The sequence below is a fragment of the Aotus nancymaae genome, unplaced genomic scaffold (genome assembly GCF_030222135.1).
Source record: "Aotus nancymaae isolate 86718 unplaced genomic scaffold, 86718_ANA_hifiasm-v0.15.2.pri h1tg000025l, whole genome shotgun sequence".
NCBI classification, from domain to species: domain Eukaryota; kingdom Metazoa; phylum Chordata; class Mammalia; order Primates; family Aotidae; genus Aotus; species Aotus nancymaae.
In genome coordinates this window covers 30,468,659-30,489,745 of record NW_026988438.1, presented here as the reverse complement: position 1 = coordinate 30,489,745, position 21,087 = coordinate 30,468,659, and the positions used below count along the sequence as shown (strand labels likewise).

The following is a 21,087-nucleotide window of genomic DNA, read 5'->3' as shown; positions in this document are numbered from 1 at the left end:
CAAAGGTGCTACCAGCCCACAGCCTCTAGGACACATACACAAATTATACCTTTATCTTAAAATCAATGCCTATTACATTGCTACTGTCATTGCCTATGTCTCTTTGAACTAAGCCCCACACTGAAGGAATGCAACCAACTGATAGAAAGTTTCCTCTGTAGCAGTGGTTCTCACTGTAACTGTGCATCAACACCACCTGGAGAACTCGTTAAAACAGGTTGCTGGCCCCTGGGTGTGACGTGGGGAGGAGAATTTACATTTCTAACGAGTTCCCAGGCAATGCTTGTTCACCAGCCACACTTTGAGAACCATTGCTCTAGAACTTGCCATTCAAACTGTGGTTTTTGGACCTGCAGTATCAATATCATCTGGAGTGTCTTAAAAATTAATACAGAAATTAAATCATTAAAAAGGAACTCTGGGGATGGATGTGGTGGCTCACGCCTGTAATCCCAGCACTTTGGGAGGCCGAGGCAGGCGGATCACTTGAAGTCAGAAGTTTGAGACCAGCCTGGCCAACATGGTGAAACCCTGTTCCTACTAAAAATACAAAACTTAGCTGGGTCTGGTGGCATACACCTGAAATCCCATCTACTCAAGAGGCTGAGGCAGGAGAATTGCTTGAACCTGGGAGAAGGACATTGCAGTGCATGCCACTGCACTCCTGGGTAATGAAGCAAGACTCCATCTTAAAAAAAAAAAGTTGGGGGGGCAATGCTGGGTAATGAACATGCATTACTTTTAGGATGTGGTTGGTATAAAATGACCCTTCAAAATCTGGCAATGCTTGACTGAACTGATCATAGCTGCTTTAAAGATGAAACCAGACCCTGAACTCAAAGATATACTTAAGGTGCAGATACCTGTGACTCCATCCCCACCCTGAAGAACCTACCAGTGACAGGGTCCTCTTCACACCCTTTTTACTGCAATAGCCAGACATGGCTAGTCCAAGAAGTAGTTAAAGTTATATGGCTAAGGTTAAACTCTCACCCTGTCATCTACTCCTGCCCTTGCTAATTATCACAATGCCAAGTCTGTGACAAATATATCTTCTCTGTCTACCTCCCTCAGACTTGTAGCTTCAGGTCAAATGCATCTCCTCCTCAAAGCATTCCCAAATATGCTCAGTCTGTGATAATCTGTGAACATCCAGTAGTGTTTGCTGAAGGCCACATCCCGGAATTCTGTGCCATTCACGTGGCATCAAATCTCAGATCACTTTGAGTTACCTCTCTTCTACTAATTTCTTACATTGTTCTTAAAATTTCCATTAGTTTTCTTCTTCCTGCAACCAGACTAAAAGCCCTTTGAAGCTTTGAGCTGCTTCATGTGCCCACAGAGTCTAGCACAAAGTAGATATTCAGTAAACTTCTGTTGTTTTATTGGTTCATAATCTTAAAAAGATATATCAGGGGCTCAGAAGAAAGACAAAAAATCCCCTTTCACTGTCCCTTAGAAATCAACTGTTAAAATGGTAATTTTGCCTGTTCTATTAGTCCCATACTGCAAATACAGTAAAAAATACTGAAGAGCTGTCAAAACATAAGCTCAAAACTTGTTATTCTATACATTTCATTTTGCTAATCGAGAGAAAACTGGCTGTAAATAACTGGCTGTAAGAAAAACTGAGTTTTTCTGCCTTTTCCCCAGCTCAGAGAAGCTGCTCCTGCCGAGTGTGTAAGAAGGAGGAACAGCAAAGAAGGGTAAGGAAGGCAGGAAGGCACCGCGCTACCAAAAGGGTGTCCCTCCCAGACCTCTCAATCAGGTAGCAGAGGAGTGAGTTGCAGAGACCGCTGTCTACATGTGCCATTTCCCCCTACAAAACCAAAGTCAAACTCCCATTCCTTTTTCTAGGATGTTAGCTTTGGGAGTTCTTCAGAAGTCATCCAATCTAGACCTCATATTGAAAAAATGAGGAAACTGTGGCCCAGAGAGGTGATGTAACTTGGTACATCTACATTGAAAGCCAAGATCGCCAGCTTGCAGCCTAATCTTCTTCCAACTATGTCATGATTCTATTTCATTTCACTATTTCAGGGACAAAAGAAGGCATTTCAGAATGTTGTTTTGTTCCAGCCTACCTTCTACTTTAGTCACTCATTCAAAATTCAGTTACTGATCACCCATTACAGGCCAGGCACACAGTTCCCGGTGCTTATGACACAGGAGTGTATAGACAAAGATCCCTGCCCTATCCAGCTCACACAGTCGGTTCCTTCTGCTGCATAGTGGCTGGGAGAGAAGCAAAAGGAAGAAAAAAACAACTGAGACGCTGAGAGGAAAGGAGGGAAGTGATCTCTGTTCTAGTTTTCTTTTCCAGTTTATGATTTTTTATATTTTTCTTATATATACATATTACATATTTCAAATACTATAAAATCTACCGATTTAAACTATACAGTTCAGTGGTTTTTAGTTTACTCACAAAGTTGTGCAAATATCACCACAATCTAAGGTTCAGAACATTTTCAACAATCCAAAAAAAAACCTCATACCCATTAGGAATCACTCCCCATTCTCTCACCCACACCCAAATTTCCTGTCTCTATGGATTTGCCTATTCTGTATATTTCATATAAAGAGAATCATACAATATGTGACCTTTTGTGTCTGGCTTCTCTCATTTAGTATAATGTTTTCAAGATCATCATGTTTTAGTATGTATCTGTACTTGACTCTTTTTTTTTTTTTAAGAGTCTTGCTATTGTCGCCCAGGCTGGAGTACAGTGGCATGATCTCAGCTCACTGCAACCTCTGCCTCCTGGGTTCCAGCAATTCTCCTGCCTTTGCCTCCCAAGTAGCTGGGATTACAGGCACCCACCACCATGCCTGGCTAATTTTTATATTTTTAGTAGAGACAGGGTTTCACCATGTTGGTCAGGCTCGTGTCGAACTCCTGACTTCAGGTGATCCACCCACCTCCACCTCCCAAAGTACTGAGATTACAGGCATGAGCCACCATGCCCAGTCACTTGATTCTTTTTTATTGCTAAATAATATTCCATTGTAATCCACTCTTTTATTCCATCATCTTAAAGTTTCTATCAAAAGGCACACATCATCTTTAGAAGGATTATGTTAAAAAAAAAATAGAGGGTTTAGGGAGAAATACATCCTGTCCCCATTTCCAACCTTTTCTGCGAAGTTGTTTCAAAGAATCATCGTGCAGTACCTGACCAGATCCATCCCCAGCAAGGCTTCTGTCTCAGCAGCTGGCTCTCTGGTGCTGATAGCTTCATTGGCTATGCACACTCCATGTTCATTGGCTCCCATTTCTGCCCCCCAGAGCCAGGCGGGTCTGCTTATCATTATGGCATGGGTCCTCGGAACTTGGTCGACTGAAATGTAAGTGCACTGAAAAACAAAGACAGGAAGGAAAATGCCATCACCTGTCAGGTACCACCTGGTTTCCACCTGGGTACTTATACCAAACCATCGTATCAGTTACAAACAGAGCCAAAAAAGAAAAGGCCTTGGGGATACCCTAATTTTTTTTTTTTCTTTTTCTTGAGACAGAGTCTGGCTCTGTCACCAGGCTGGAGTGCAGTAGCATGATCTCGGCTCACTGCAACCTCCACCTCCCGGGTTCAAGCGATTCTCCTGCATCAGCCTCCTGAGTAGCTGGAATTACAGGTGTGCACCACTACACCCAGCTAATTTTCGTATTTTTAGTAGAGATGGGGTCTCACCATATTGGTCAGGATGGTCTGGAACTCCTGACCTCATGATCTGCCCGCCTGGGCCTCCCAACGTGCTGGGATTACAGGCATGAGCCACCACGCCCAGCCTAGGATATACTGATTTTTAAGTCTTCTCAAAGCAGCTCAAAAGTCTCCATGGTGAGTTTCAGTCTGTGTGGCTCATGCCAATCTATTTCTGGTGCTTACGTAACAGGGCAATCATCTTGAACCAGGTATTCAGCCAGTCATCATCCTGAACATCCTAAGCCTGCCCATTTCAACAGGCACAGACGGCTGCCAGCATTCACCAGTATTGAACAGAGCTATTTACGAGCCCTATCATCAACAGAAACTTTACCTAGAAGCCTAAGATAGAAAGCAGATAAAAAGGAAGATGCTTTGTCTAAAGAAGACAGGACCTTGATTCCCCCTGCAAGGACCTTTGGGGTTTCCTGGAACACAGTTTGACAACCTGCATGATTGCTCTAGTGGTAGAAAACAGAAAATGATCATAACATTTGCATTTAACTATTGCATTACAATGTATACTGTGCACTGTGACTTTCCTGTCTATCCCATTTGATCCTCACACTAAGACAATGAGGTAGACACAGAAGGAAACAGTCCCACAGAGGTGCATCTCCAGCTGCTGTCAGAACTGCAGAACACACAACTTAGTTGTTTATCTTACCTTCTCCAGGCTGCAGTGGCTTTACCTGGAAAATGAGGGAGCTAATTTGAGTCGAACTATTTCTTCCAAGTATTTTTGACCTCAGAACACTTTCTTCATACAAACTCTTACACAGAATCATAAGCACAATAAAATCGGTCAAAGTATGTCCAGGCGAAGGGAGAAAGAGGCTGGAGACCAGGGTGGAGGTAACCCTGAGAGCCTCACCCTCTTGTGCTTCCTTTTCCCCTCCCCACATTGTGACCCACAGCAGGGGAACCTGCAACCAGCTTCCCCATGGGAGCCTCCTGACTCTGACATTCTATGAGCCTATGACACACTCTTCACACTCTTTGTGTGGTGGACGCTGTATTGAATTCAAGGCTCTAAGTTACACAGTGCTCTGGAGCTCTCAAGGGAGAATTTTATCAGCTGCAGGAGTCATTTACATTTTAAATTGGGCAGCTGAAAGCAACAGCAGCCTTGGATCTTTCTTTTTTTAACTCAAGACCCAGCTATATTGACTGAATGCAGCCCACGAAGTTATTCTGTATTGATTTCCTATAATTGCTAAACCTCAGGGAACAGCTGAAACCCGTGTGGTACGCACAGTCGTTGGTCAGGTGACTTTTGGTCTGCACAATTCATGTGAGCTGTTGGTCTGCACTGGGACAATGTCATTTTGCTTGATAAATATTTGCAGACTGAAAGCTAATTATATCCAGAGGTTTTCAAGAGACTCTTGAATTTTTCATGGCAAATTGACAATAAAATACACTCGAGATTTTCCCCTGTGCAGTTCCCAAAAGTTATTTATTTTTTTAAAAAAATGATTCTTGTAGAGCAAAAAGCTGGCCAAAGCAGTAATCAAACTCTGCTCCTCTGTGCTCTTCTGAAATGGAAGTGAAGTTTACATTTTAACCCCGTCCCCACTGAGCAAGTGCCAGTGACAACTTTTGTCTTGAAAACGATGAGTAAACAGGAAAAGAATCTCAGCTTCTCAAGCACAGATTTATTATACAGGTTTTAAAAAGGGAAGGAAAAAAGTAAAAATTAGAAAATGGTCTATTTGTCCTCAAATTCATGTTTACACATTCATTTCCATTTCCCCAGGTATTTACAGAGCACCAACTATACACAAATCATTTTGTGCTAAATGCTGAAAGCAGAAAATCAGTGAGAAGGCCCAGGCCCTGTCCTTTTGGTTGGGGAGAAAGGGGAAGGCATGCACACAAATTCCTATAAGCCCCGGCCAACCTCAGTGCCTCCAGCGCCTGCCTACTTCATTCCTGCAGCATCTTGCTGCTGTCACCTGCTTTTCCCTTCTGGTCAACCTGATCCTGCTCTGCTGTTCCTCTTTCCCATTCCACTCCATTTATCCCCCTCTGAAATACTATAAAACTGACGGACTTATACATGTACTGTTTATGTATACTATCTCCCCCAGCTACAGTGTAAGCTCCAAGAGGGAAGGGGAGCTTCTTTGTTGTTTAGTTTACTGACACACCCCAAGTCTGGTATGTATCAGGCATCAATAGGCCTGTTTTTTTGGATGGGTGACTGAATGGATGGATGAAGAAATTACAAAGGTCTAAGGGAACATAAAAGGTAAAGGTCCGCCAGGCGCAGTGGCTCACGCCTGTAATCCCAGCACTTTGGGAGGCCGAGGCGGGTGGATCACGAGGTCAAGAGATCTAGACCATCCTGGTCAACATGGTGAAACCCCATCTCTACTAAAAAAAAAAAACAAAAAATTAGCTGGGCATGGTGGCGCGTGCCTGTAATCCCAGCTACTCAGGAGGCTGAGGCAGTAGAATTGCCTGAACCCAGGAGGTGGAGGTTGCGGTGAGCCGAGATCGTGCCATTGCACTCCAGCCTGGGTAACAAGAGTGAAACTCCGTCTTAAAAAAAAAAAAAGGTAAAGGTCCAAAGAAATGAGGAAACACATTTGCATGGCCCTCTAGAGGCTTTATCAAGTGGGAGAAATCTGTGTTGACCTTAAAAAACGGGCCAGACATCCAGGTACTCCAGACAGAGCTAAGAGCTTAAGAGAGGAGGGGCAAGTCAAGGGTATCCATGGCCCAGAGAGGTCCCTGCTGTGCCATGTGGGAGAGCTGCTGTGATGTCACTGAGGCACAGAACTGCAAGGGCTTAATACAGACTGCCTGATTTTAAAAAAATGTTGACAATTGAATCAAAAAGACCAGATGGTCTTCGTAGGAGTTCAAAATATATGCAGCCAACTCGACGCTTTTCAGGCCAAACTTGGAATGATGAGGAAGGAAGGGGATCCCCAAGTAGCCAGATGGGCCCAATCAGCCCTCCTAAGCACCAGACCAAAGCCAGGCAGCCAGATCCCTTCACAGACCCCTAGCCTGGAACACATACCCCTCGCTGCATCTTTGTCATGGGCCACAGAGCACAGGCCTCACAAGGGTCCTTTAGTGACAGCTATTCACACCCGACTCATTGTGTTTTAAATCTGGCTAATCACAGCCAGGTGGGGTTGGGGAGGGGAGAACACATCTGTCTCATATAGATAGACTGGCTACTTAAAATCCCACTTTGGGAGCAAATCTCACAAAATCCAGAACATTTACACAAACTTTAATTAGCTAAACTTGGTAAAGTCAGCCATCTGGAACATGAACTCCAAAGTCATTTTTAAAAATAAAATCCACCGACCTGTGCGACTGCCACATTATTAGTGAGCCAGAGAAGTGGGATTTGAGGAAGCAGAAGAGGTTTCTCCAGGTACAAATATCCAAAAAGCACCTGACATCTTCTTTCAGTATGGCAAAAACAATTTAGTTCCCCAAGTAAAAATTCCTAGCCTAATTTTTATTAGAAAAGAAAAAGAAAAAAGGAAAGCATTCACCACCTAAAAGATGGCTCTTTACAGAGACAGTTCTGGTCTCAGCTTTGGTTATTAAAGTGAACTGTGGAAAGAGATGAGCAATTGGTCTTTCTGCCCCACAGCCACTCCCACTCAGACTTTCATAAAACAAATCTGTCAGCAAGTGTGACTTCTGGGTGCCCAAGTCACATAACAATATAAGAATGCCCAGAGCGGGAATGTGGTGAAGCATGCTTCTAAATGTCAACACTGCACAGTGCTAATCAGGGGGTTTCCAAGGATCCGCCTGTCCTGAGCTTGCCACTCTCTCAGGGTCCACCTGCCAGGTTGGAGGATAGAAAATATGAGCCTCCAAAAGACCCTAGAGCTAAAGACAAAAACAATTCTGCAGAGCAAGCCCTTCATTACTTTGTGTGATTATGGCAAAAATGAAAAGCAAGATCAGCTTCATGCCGTCACTGGCACCATCCACATTCCAGCGCACACTATTTCTGGATACCACCCAGTGAAAGGGGAAACAGACACTCACACAATAGATGTTTCAATTAATGAAACACAACCATTGTGCCTTTCGTACTGTACTCAGATGGTGAACACAACCCTGGCACCACCAGTGAAAACCATTGTGAGATGAGTTGATGAGTCAGCCAAACTTCTTAGGGTGGGGGAAGACGGCAAAGAAAATGGGATGCTTTAGAGAGATATTTTTAGCGTTTAAAAATTTGTAGCTCTAAAGAAGCATTGATAATTATCGCTGAGGGTTTTTTATTTATTTTTGATTACATATGTGAGTGTGCGTGTGTGCGTGTGTGTATTTTTATTTTAGAGATAGTGTCTTACTATGTTGTCCAGGCTGTCCTCCCAATGCCTGGGCTCAAGCGATCCTCCCCTCTTAGCCTCCCGAGCAGCTGGGACTAGAGGTATGTGCCACCATGCCCTGCTTGTTTGTTTTTATTTTATTTTTTACCCCATTATCTTGCCTGCTATTTGACTGGTTTTAGGAAATGTATTCTTAAGGTTCATATAAGTTTAAATAAAGAAGTTGCTGAGATCAAAGGGCAACAACCTCAACCACACTTTAGAAGAACTGTTTTTTATTTCACTGAAGCATAAGATCTTTGGGGAGGGACAATGCAAAGGTCTGAGATCAGAAATGCATTTGGGAAAGGGGACATTATGAGAGGAAGCCCTCTGCAAATTGCAGCTAAATAAAAATATCCAGTGTAATTTTGGAAACTGAGGAACTTTGTGCTAGAGGATCTTATTTCTTACTCTTCTAGTCTTAAGCATAGTGAACTTGACATGGAGGTGATGGCTGGATGGGACTGACTGACAGGAGGATGGAGGGTGGCTAAGTGGACAAGTTGACGGGAGGACCGTCTGGAAAGAGGGATCCATTGGCAGGGTGGGTGAGTGGATGAATAAGTAGTTCAGAGGACTTTTTAAATGGTTTTCGCATGTATCCAGAAGTTGCTCTAGAAACCTCATACTTCAGTGTTGAGGTCCCAGGAAATCATTTTCTGAGAATATAACCATCTATTATATAATTAGATTGATTGTATATATATATATATGTGTGTGTGTGTGTGTGTGTATATATATGTGTATATATATATGTATATATGTGATTAGATTATATAATTATTAAATATTTATATATGATTAAATAATTATTATACAATAAATTATATAATAGATAGTTATATTCTCAGAAAATGATCTCCTGGGACCTCAACACTCAAGTATGAGGTTTCTAGGGAAACTCAGAACACATATTTAAAATGTTATGAAATGGGCTGGGCGTGGTGGCTCATGCCTGTAATCCCAACACTCTGGGGGGGCCAAGGTAGGTGGATCACTTGACCTCAAGAGTTCCAGACCAGCTTGGCCAACATGATGAAACCTCGTCTCTATTAAAAATACAAAAATTAGCCAGCCGTGGTGGTGCATGCCTGTAATCCTAGCTACTTGGGAGGCTGAGGCAGGAGAACTGCTTGAACCCGAGAGGCAAAGGCGATACTTGAGCTCAGGAGTTTGAGACCAGCCTGGCCAATAAGATAAAACCTTGTCTCTACCAAAAATACAGATATTAGCCAGCTGTGGTGGCACGCACCTGTAGTCCCAGCTACTCAAGAGGCTGAGGCAGGAGAATCACTTGAACCCAAGAGGCAGATGTTGCAGTGAGCCGAGATTGTGCCACTGCACTCCAGCCTGGATGACAGAGTGCGACTCTGTCTCAAAAATAAAATAAAATAAAATAAAGTGTCATGAAATGGCTAACGAATAGATGGGTTTTTAAGTTCTTACTCTTCATAGTTTAAAAAGTCTGTATTTTAATAGTTGTCTGTATAAAAGTTTCACAATAGTAATTGTGGCTCCTAGACCTAAATATGGAAAGAACCCATCATTCTGTACTTGGGACAAGTATAGGAGATGGACATAAGTAAGGGAATTCAAGGGGTAAGAGTACGTTTGAAAAGCAGACTCAGTAGTATGTGATGTGCCAAAGATAGTTTTGAAACTGATACCTGGAGTCACAGCAATTCTCAACATTAGTCAATTCTTAAAAAAAAAAAAAAAAAAAATCCCTCTTTACAATGTTCTCCTTAAAGCTTTACAAAGTGCATTCATGCATCAGCTCAGGTGTGTCTCACTAAATGCTGTAATGCAGGCAGAGGGGATATTATGATCTCTATCTGGCAAATAAGGAAACTGAGTTTCAGAGAGGCTCTAAGGCCCAAGACACGGTAAAGGGAAAGGAAAACATGAACCTAGAACCTTCTCACCTGGGCCAGAACTCATCTTTTAGTCTGAGGTGGTTTTAAATTTCAATTGACATGAATAGAGGAGTGTCAGGCTACAGGGAAGAGGGGATATTGGTGTTGAGGCCTGGAAGAATGAACAGGAATCCACCAAGTAGATAAGAGGAGGGGAGAAGAAGGATCTTCTTAGCAAAGGACAGAAAGAGCAAAAGCACAGAAAAATGCTAGTGTGTTATTCGGTGAAGAAATGGCAAGCAGTGCAGTGTAGCTGGGGCCTAGAGTACAAGCAGAGAGGGCACAGCTAAGAATGAGAATAGAAAAGTAAGCAGGAAGTCGTATAACACTTATGGAGGTTAATTATCATAAAAGTTTTACCCTGTGACCCAATGATGCTACATTTGGAAGTACATGCAATGGCTATATCTACACATGCACAAAATGACTTATGTGCAAGGTTCTTCACAGCTGCACTTTCTGGATTAGCAAAATACTGGAAATAGTCCAAGTGTCCACCAATACAGCACTAATTAAATAAACTATAATATATCTCCACAATGGATTACTATGTAGCTGTAAAAAAAAAAAAAATAAGGACAATCACTAGATATAGAAAAATCTTTAGAAAATATTATTAAGTGAAAATAGCAAATGGCAGATCTTTTCTGTAAGTTCAAAGTTATATATTAAAAAATCTTAATAGTAGTGTATATAATGTGCTGCATTCACATAAAAATAGAAAATAAGGCCAGATATTCACTTTTTTTGTATCTGCATAAAATACTAGAAAGATATGCATGAAATTAATAAAAAGGGTCATACAGGATGAAAACAAGGGAGGAAGACTTATTACTGTGAACCTTTTAAATACCATTCAGTCTTTGAACCACATGAACATATGATTACCTATTCAAAATGAAAAATTACATTTTAAAATGTCTTTAGCCAAATGAGTTAAAAACTTATATCTACACAAAAAACTGCCCACAAATATTTAGAGCAACCATGTTCTTAATTGCCAACCTTTAGAATCAACTAAGCTGTCCTTCAATGGATGAATAAATAACCTGGTATATCCAGACAACGGAATATTGTTCAGTGATAAAAAGAAATGTGTTATCAAACTTGGAAAAGACAGGAAGAAATCTTAAACGCATATTACTAAGTGAAAAAAGCCAATCTGAAAAGGCTACACACTGCATGATTCCAACTATATGACATTTTAGGAAAGGCAAAACTATGGACACAACAATAAGATCAGTAATTTCCCGGGGGCTAGGATGGGTGGGTGAATAGGCAGAGCACAGACTCTCTAGTGCAGTAAAAGTATTCTCTATGATACTGCAATGGCTTGTCATTATACAAAGAGTATAAGCTATGAACTTTAATTAATAATACTGTATCAGGCCAGGTACAGTGGCTCACACCCATAATCCCAGCAACTTTGGGAGGCCAAGGCAGGTAGATCACCTGAAGTCACGAGTTCAAGACCAGCCTGGCCAACATGATGAAACTCTGTCTCTACTAAAAATACAAAAATTAGCTGGGTGTGGTGGTAGGCACCTGTAATCCCAGCTACTCAGGAGGCTGAAGCAGAAGAATCACTTGAACCTGGGAGGTGGAGGTTGCAGTGACCCAAGATCGAGCCACTGCACTCCAGCCTGGGCAACAAAGCTAGACTGTCTCAAAAAAAAAAAAAAATACTGTGTCAATATTGGCTCATCAATTGTAGCAAATGTACCACACTGATGCCGGATGTTACTAGCAGGGGAAACTGGGGGGCAGGTTAAGGGGCTGTTTGGGAACTATCTGTGCCTTCTGTTCATTTTTCTGTAAACATAAAACTACTCTAAAAATGGTCTATTAATTTAAAATAGAAAAGAATGAAAGAGGATAAAAGAAAGGAAAAGTGAGCAGGATGCCAGTTGAGAAGAGTTCTGAATGGCATACAAATCAGCCTGGACTCTCATCCTATAAACAAAACCAAACACTTTTCAGCAAGGGCTTGACAGAGCTACGCTCTGGGAATAAAATTCTGGTAACCCTGTAGGGAGAAGATCCCAGGAGAAAGAGACCCAGGGACCAATAAGAAGATTATAGCAGAAATGAGAAGGAGTCAGTCTGAATGAGTCAGGGGCAGTGGGGAGAAGACGGACACACAAGAGAGGGGGCAGGGGGACTCAGTGACAGCTGTCTCTGTGGGGTGGGGATGGGGGCAGGGGGCATGAGGGTCCGAGTTTCCCGCTGGCTTCCAGCATAAACTATGTGGCTGACAATGATGCTGTTAGAACAACAGGGATATATAAGCTGGGGGAAATGAATTTGCTTTCTTACCTGTGGGTTATTTCACCTGTAGAATATGCAAATAGAAATGCAAAGAGGCAGCTCAAAATACAGGTATGGAACTCCGAAGAGCGGTCAGAGCTGCCTTGGAGGCTAAATATGGTATATATCAAACTGTACTTATTTATGCAAGGGGATAGGATTTAACTTAAGTATATCTGAGCAATCATATGCCATGGGTTAACTAGTAAAAGGAATCTACCTTCCTCCTTAAAATAATTGTAACCATGAGAGTAAATTAAGTTATTTAGCCTATCCTCCAAAAAAGAAAACACACTTTTTTGAAATATTTATTTCAGACATGTTTATAAATGGCTTTGCGTGATTTTTATAGTTACTATGGCTACTTAACAAATTACGTGGTATAATTTATGGTGTAAAAAATTTAGTGGTGTAAAACAACTTTTTTAATGCTCATGATTTAAACAGCAAATAGCAGGGATAATGTGTCTCCACTCCAGTGTCTAGGGCCTGGAATCATCTGAAAGGTCACTGACTCACATGTCTGAGAGAGAGAGAAAGAGAGGAATATAAGAGAGAGAGAGAGAGAGAGAAACAGAGAGGAATGAGAGAGAGAGAAGCTGTATCCTTTTACGGCCCAGCCCTGGAAGTCACACAGCATCACTTCCACCATGCTCCATTGGTCAGAGCAATCACAAGCCCTCAAAGATTCACAGTGAGAGTGAAGGGCACAGACTCACCTTTCCCTCTTCATGGAAGGAGTGCCCTTCACACTGGAAGAAGGGCATGCGGGATGGGATTTGGTGCAGCCACCGTTGGGAACTTAAATCTGCCCACATGAAAATCAAAGATTATTTCAGTTTGTATGTCTCCCAGGAAAAAAATATTAAAATGTCCAGGAAGGACAGACAGGGAAGGTCAGTGACAACTCAAACCAGCAAACTTTATCCACACAGAGTCCAGTCTGTTCCAGGAAAAGGGAGAAACATTTGGACCCAAATAACATGGACATTCACTCATTGATGAATACCCATTTAAAACCTAACATGCTCACCAGGGAACCTGGCACTCTTCTTTGCCTGCATAAAAGGAAAATCCCACTAAAGTTTTAGGGGCTCTTACTAAGTTAGTGGCTCAGTAAGAGAGTAAAGTGGGTCTGGTGAAAGCCCTGTGGTCCAGTCTACCACTGGACCATCCACAGACAGCCCATGTGAAGTCCTGCCACCTGCCTGTTCATTTCAGTGCCTTTGTTAAATTCATATAAAATAAGCAGCCCCTCATAGAGTTCTGTTGCTCTGTGGAGCTGATTAATGCTTTTAAAGAACTGGAAGGGAGCCAGTGATTTAAGATTTAGATAAGAAAATAAAATACACATTGGATGTAATGGAAGAGTTTAAGAAAATACAAATTGATGAATGCCTATTCGAAACCAACCACAATCATCAGAAAAATCCATTTATTTTGTGAAGCACAGAACACCAAAGAATAGAGGTTATGTAGTGAAAAGAGCTTCTTCATTTACTAGACCTAATTTATTTTCTCCAGACTTTTCAGCCTCTAACAAACTATCATCTAAACACAAACACACATAAATATACTTATAAATAAAACATAACCAAAAAGGTTATGCCCTGAATGCAAAGATGGTTCAATTTATCACATAAAGAAAAAATAAGTGATTATCTCCATAATTACTGAAAAGATATTTAACAAAATTTAATATCGATTCCTGAGTTGTTGTTTTTAGAAATATTCAACATAGAAATTCATGTACACTTTGTTTTTTAAAAGAGATGGGGTCTCACCATGTTGTCCAGGCTAGTCTTGACTTCCTGGGCTCAAGTGATCCTCCCATTTCAGCCTTCAGAGTAGCTGGGACTACAGGCATGTGCCATTACACCCGGCTTATGTAAACTTTTTAATATAAGCCAAGTGCAGTGGCACATAAAACTATATAAATCTCAGTCTCAAAGCCAGCAGCTTACTTAATAGGGAAGCACTAGAGGCAGCCCCTAGGACAGGTGCAGAGCCAAGGACACCCATTGTCTCCACTACTACTTAATATAGAACCTGAGATATAAGCCAAAGCAATCAAACAAGAAAACAATTAAAGACAGAAGAACAACTAAACAATCTCTATGTGCAGGTGATATAACAGTATACCTGGAAACCCCAAGAGAATCAATGACAAAAGCTGACACAACCAATAAAAGAATTTAGTAAAATAGCAGAATGTACAATTAAAATAGCCATCATGAAAGTCTGACAACACATTCTGGGAAAAGAAACGGGCATTGTCATACAGTGTTGATGGGAATGAAAAATGCTACACCACCTATGGAAGGAAATTTGACAATAAAATTACTCATTTATTTACCATGTGACCCAGCACTTCATTTCTAGGCATCTATCCCAAAGAAATACTGACAAAATAGTATTTTTAATAGACTCCAAATAAAATACTATTAAAAATAGTATTTTTAATAGTATTTTTAAAAGACTCCAAATAAGAATTGATGGATAATTTTTTACATGATAAAAATACATAAACTGAGACCAGACACTATGACAGATGCATAAGGCTGTTATCCACTTCAAAACTATTTGTAATAACAATAGACTGAAAACAACCCAAATGTCCAGCAGTAATATGGGGCTGGTTAAACTATGGTACATCCATAGGATGAAATACCATGCAGCTCTAAATGAGGAATTAAGATCTGTATGTACTGTATGGAGTGATCTCCAGAATACATTTTGAGTTGAAAAATACAAAGTAGAGATTCAACGTGAGAAAGCTGATTGAAGAAAATAAAATAATAAAATAAAAATGAAAAAAAAATGCAAGGTAGAGAAAAGTATATATGGCATGCTGCTGTTAATCGAAGAAAGGAGGAAAGGGACTAGGATGAATACACACGTGTGTGTGTGATTTATTGTGTGTGTGTGTGTGTGTGTGTGTGTAGTTTTGCAAATGGAAGGATAAACCAAGATCTTCCGAAACATGATTACCTATAGGGCAAAAGGCCATAGAGTAAAGGGGACAAGGATAGAAGTTAGACTTCTGTGAATAAATCTTATTTAGTAGATTTGACTTCAGAACCATGTAAATAGTTTACTTAATTATAAAACAACAGCCATAGCAGTGAGCACAGAGCTCTCCCATGACCTTGTTTCCAAGGCTATGAGCAAACCTGCATGGAAACAGGAATCAGCAGAACTGACATAACAGCTCTGACTCACAGGCAAGCTTCCAAGAAAGGAGTTAAGGTGTGCTGGTGGCAAAGCCAGAGAAAAGAGAGTAAGTGTGACTGGCGAGACTGCAATCCACAACTTACCTCAACCTTGCTCTCCTGTTCATGATCAGCAGCTGAGAAATACACAACCTCTTGCACTTCATCTCTGGGCCGGGCTGAATTTTTCCCAAATACCACCAGACCATCCTTAGCACGTGGAGGGAAGGCCACAAAACAGTAACTTGGAGGAGCTGCAGCCATCCTGAAAAGAGAACGCCAGTGAGAGTGGAAGTAGGCCTCACATGGAACATTGCAACAGTGAGTTCTTCAAACATATTTCACCAGCTAAAAGGGTTTTACTACTGAACTGTGCGCAGCTAGCTCATTAAGAGATCCCAGCTGGCAAATGAAGGTGGAGTGCCTGCAGTGGAATGACAGAGCCACTGAGACCAGATATTGTTTAATACTCTGTGGGATTAAATGAGCTCAGATTTGCAGCAAACCACAGCGGCAGCCAAAAGTGCAGTGACGTGGGAGAAAGGAAAGGAGGTTATTGTTCCAGGCAGAAGACAGACAGATAGACACACACACACACACACACACACACACACACACACACACACTGCAATCTGTTCATAGTAATAAAAGAATAAACGTACCTTACTACTAACTACACAAGTCCCTCAGATCCAGAGATGCATAGCCACCACATAACAAATTTGAGGTGTGATGAGGAAATGGGTCTAGAGATCAATTGAAAGATATCCTGCTTTGTTGTTTTTAGTAGTTTTACTCTACCTCGATGACGTAACACTCACACATCTTTGGAGGAATTCCATCTCCCCAGCTGCTCCTGGACTGGCTTGTTCTCTCCTACCTGGCCAGTGTACATCCTCACTGCTTCATCCTTCTTTCCTCATTTAATGCTCTTTTCTATCTGGGAAAATTCACCCATGCTCAGAGCTTCCCTTGTCAGTTATATGCTGATGACTTACACATTTAATTCCAGCTGGGTTCTCACCTTAAGCCTCTGACCTACAGACCCAACTGCCTGCCTGATATTCAAAGCTGATTTCATCTTCTTCCCTTTTCAAGGTTCTTTATCTTGGTAGCAAAGTAACCATCCTTACCATTTGCTTCTCCATTATCTAATATGTCACCAAGTCCTGAAGATTCCATCTCCTAAATCTCTATGGAAACTACCCACTCCTCTCCACCTCCACTGCCATCAGTCTGCACCAAGTCACCATCATCTCCAGCCTGGACCACTAGAGTAGCCTTCTGAGGGGTTGCTCTAAACCTCTATTACTCCCCACTCCAAAACATTCTCCACATTGCAGCCAAAGTGATCCTTTTAGAGGGAAGATTTGATCAAGTCATCCCTGCTTAAAATACTTCAGTGGTTTCCTAAGACTCTTGGAATAAAGACCAAAATATGATCAAGCTTGTTCCCGCTTCCCAGCCTCATCTTATACCACTCACCCCTCCGCTCTCACAATGCCAGCACACAGGCCTTTTTCTAGTTCCTCCAGTACCCTCCATACCTTTGCACACACTCCACGCTTTGTCCTCAGCGTTCTCATCCCTGCTTCCTGTACCAAAATGATCTGCCTGGTTGACCCTTGTTCTTTCATGTACCAGCTCAAATATCACTCTAATACTCTAATTTGTGTTGCTATACTATACACTCATAGAATCTTGTCCTTTTCCTTCAAAGTAATAATCATAATCTGAAATACTTGTTTGATTATTTTATTACCAACAATCAATATTTAGTCTCTCCCCGCAAAGTCTAAACAATAGGAAAGCAAGGACCTTTCTCTTTTGCACACCACTGTAACTCCAGCTCTACACTATGTCTTATGCAGGGTAGATTGTAAATAAGTGATAAACAAGTGCCTTTTCTCGTTTATTAATAGTCCACCATACTGAAGCTGACTCTCTAACATCTCTCTTTCTCCCACCATGCCTCTGCATCTGGCTTGAATGCCCTTTCCTCAGTCTTTGTACATATCCTTCAGGATCTGATTCAAAATCCCTTTCTTTCATAAAGACTTCTATAAAGAACTCTCATTTATTCAGCATCCACAAGCACTAATACATCGTTTGTTCTAAAATAATGTACATTTGTTGCTTGTGTATTTCTTTACCTGTTTCAAAGAAAGCTCCCTGAAGGCAGGACTCATGCCATCCAACCATAGTAGCCCTTTCCCCAACCCCTGGCATCACAGGCACTCAAGAAGTATTATCTAGTGTACCAACTATTGTATTTGTATCATCAGTTATCCAACTTCCATGTGTTTTGTTTTACGACTCTGAAACATAAGTGAGAAGTAAGGCAATGTTCTTAGAAAAGCACTAGACTGAGATTCAAAACTTAGCTCCACCACCTACTAGCTATGTGACCTTGCTTAAGTCACTTTACCTGTCTGAGCCTAGGTTTCCCTTTTGCAAAGGTTTTGCCCCAACCTACAGGTTTATCATGAGTATCAAATAAAATAATGCTTGAGAACATATTTTATAAACTGTGGAGGCTGCTTAAGTATAGGATACTTTGTTTGCTGGTGGTGTGTGGTGGCTCATGCCTATAATCCTAGCACTTTGGGAAGCTGAGGCAGGCAGATCACTTGAGCCCAGAAGTTTAACACCAGCCTGGGTAACATGAAGAGACCCTGTATCCACAAAAAAAAAAAAAAAAAAATCCAAAAATTATCCAGGTGTGGTGATGTGTACCTGTAGTGCCAGCTACTTGGGAGGCTGAGGTGGAAGGATCACTTGAGCCTGGAGAGATAGAGGCTGAGGCTGCAGTGAGCCGAGATCACACCACTATACTCCAATCTGGGCACAGAGTGAGACTTTGTCTCAAAAAAAATAATACTTTATTTGGGTTTTGACTGTTAAAATAGAGGAATATCAAAAATTCTCTGTTAAGCAAACCCATCAAAATCAACTTGCCTCATTCCTAACTAAAGCAGTTACCAAATTGCAGAGTCATCAATAGTCTATGTTTAGAAACCTCTTTGTAAGGGACTGTATTGCTATTTCAATATCCAATCTACTTCAGGTTAATCTCTACATGCACACTCAGAGTTCTTCCCTGCATTGTTTATGGCAGGCACCTCCCCAGAGTGCAGAGAAATGGGGGAACCCCCACAGTTCTGAAAATAATTCCCTCCTAGCTCGGTAAAATATCACCCCTTCCCTCTGGGAAACAAAAGACAGAAAGATAAAGAGGCTCCAGTTCTTTCTCCCTTAACTTTTCCCATTTTCACAAAAACGCCTTTATCTTCAGACTGGAGGAGTAGAGAAAGATAAACAAAGAATGTGTATGCACAAGAAAGATTTAGAATAATTATGAAATCAAATGCCTTTATATAGGGCTCCTAGAATTTGAGCGTCGGGGGAACTGCTGGTGGAAACAAATAAAGTAGACCCAGAGGAAGATAAGATGGGGAAAGGATGCATTTCCTTTGTGTGATGCCTGAGTATCTTACACGCTCCCTTTCTCACCAACACTGGGCCACTTCAGAAGAGCTGGTGTCTCGCCTAGGGGAAGAACCTTACTTTATTTGATCCTTAAAAATGGTAGGAATCTACCTATCTTGCATTTATGAGATTTATCTATAAAATATAAAAAAGCCCACAGGGTTTTGGGCAAGCATGTATTCTTTCACCAAGGCACCTGCTTAGTCAGCAAGTCATCTGGGTCGCATGATCATGACGAGGTTATAGGCAACAGAAGCCCAGGGATATGTGGGCCAAAGGAGAACGGCTTTTCCACTAAATTTTGTAAACGACTGGGAATGCCAGAAGGGAGCAGAATTTCAATGTCTATATTAAAAATTAAAAAGCTAGGCTGGGCGTAGTGGCTCACACCTGTAATACCAGCACTTTCGGAGGCTAAGGTGAGCGGATCATAGGTCAGGAGATTGAGACCAGCCTGGCCAACATAGTGAAACCCTGTTTCTACTAAAATACAAAAATTAGCTGGCTGTGGTGGCGCATGTCTGTAATCCCAGCTACTTGGGAGGCTGAGGCAGGAGAATCATTTGAACTCAGGAGGTAGAGATTTCAGTGAGCAGAAATCATGCCATTGCATTCCATCCTGGGTGACAGAGCGTGACTCTGTCTCAAAAAAAAAAAAAAAAAAAAATTGAAAAGTTAGATGAACCAGCAAACTGTGCATCACACCTAAGAGCAAACTAGCCCAGGCTAACTGTCTGTTAATTTTTCCTGAATCACCATGTGTACACTAACTAGCTTCAGAGATGACTTAGCTGGATTCTTTTCAACTGTCTATATAATTGCTGTCCAAAAGAATTTTCTACAATGATGAAAATGTTCTATCTCCACCTTTCAATATGATGACCACTAGCCTCAGGCAGCTATTGAAATGTAGTTAAGAATAACTAAGGATCAGAATTTTCAATTTTATTCAAAACTTTAATTTTCATTTAAATAGCCATATGTAGCTAGTAGAAGCTCCATTGGACAGGGCAGTGATGCAGTATCCAAAAGAAACCCAGCAATGAAGATTTTTATATTAAGGCTTCCGGTGATCTCAGAAGTACTTATGTGTGAAGTCCTCTTATTCTAATGACAAAATGTGTAATCATCCATATAAACTGAATTCGCAAAGAGGAGGTGGGACACTTCTGGAAGACTGAAGAAAACAAACATTAGGAAGCAGCTATGGCACTCACCAGGCTGGCTTAGATTACGTAAGTTAAAGGTGATCATAGCTGTAGATGCCAACTACACTTCTCTTGATGCAAATTTCATATTCTGACTCTGAAAACACCATGAAATTGGCCCTCATTACCATCTGGGAATTCTCTGCGTCCTTGTCTGGCCAATTCCTCTACCTCCTAAATGAATTTTTAATACCTTTGCTTTTCTTCAAACCTCCACCTACCTCCTCTAAGCAGAGATCTCACTTCCTATTCCACAAAAGACAGGTGAATGGAGAGAGACTGTTCCAGAGAGAGGACATGCAGGCCTGAAGGCCCTGCAACTGGAGAAAAGGTACAAAGCCAAGAAATTAAAAAGCTCGTGCAACTGAGGTCAAAGTAAGTGGAGAAGAGGTCTGGAGAGGCGGGTAGATGGGCAGGTCCACATCGGGCCTTGAAGGTGACATTAAGGACTTTAGCGTCTATTTCACAATACACAGTAAAGCACTGAAGGCTTTTAAGCAAGGTTTTAGGTTGAAAATTGCATATAGACAACATCAAAGAAGTTGGCTATGATAGGAATGAAACCGCAAACTAGATGGAAATGACGAAAATGAAATAAGTAATTCCATTTCAATGTACCTACCCTAAGGAAATGATCATGAATATGGGCAAGGGGTATGCATAAGTGTTCACACAGGGTTATTCATACAGGTGAAAAACTGAATCTTACTTGTCCATCATCAGAGAACTGGCTGAAAACATCGCTACATCTATCTGGTAGAATACTATAAAGCCATTAAATATCTGTATGCAAAGAGTTTTTAACTGCATAAAGAAATGATTTGAGGGGGAAAGATAAATTATCTTAATCATGTAAAAATAAACATAGAAAAGACTATGCCCAA

At 41.3% G+C, this 21,087-nt stretch overlaps 1 protein-coding gene across 1 annotated transcript in view; it reads right to left on the bottom strand.

Moving 5' to 3' along the window:
- Positions 1-21,087, bottom strand: part of SCRN1 (secernin 1) — a 66,443-nt gene that overhangs the window by 29,458 nt on the left and 15,898 nt on the right. Inside the window, exons 2-3 of the mRNA XM_012447765.2 lie at positions 15,612-15,771; positions 3,176-3,357 (exon numbers count right to left, since the gene is read on the bottom strand). Of these exons, the coding sequence (XP_012303188.2) occupies positions 3,176-3,357; positions 15,612-15,770 (341 nt within the window). The 5' untranslated portion in view covers position 15,771. The remainder of the gene's footprint in view (positions 1-3,175; positions 3,358-15,611; positions 15,772-21,087) is intronic.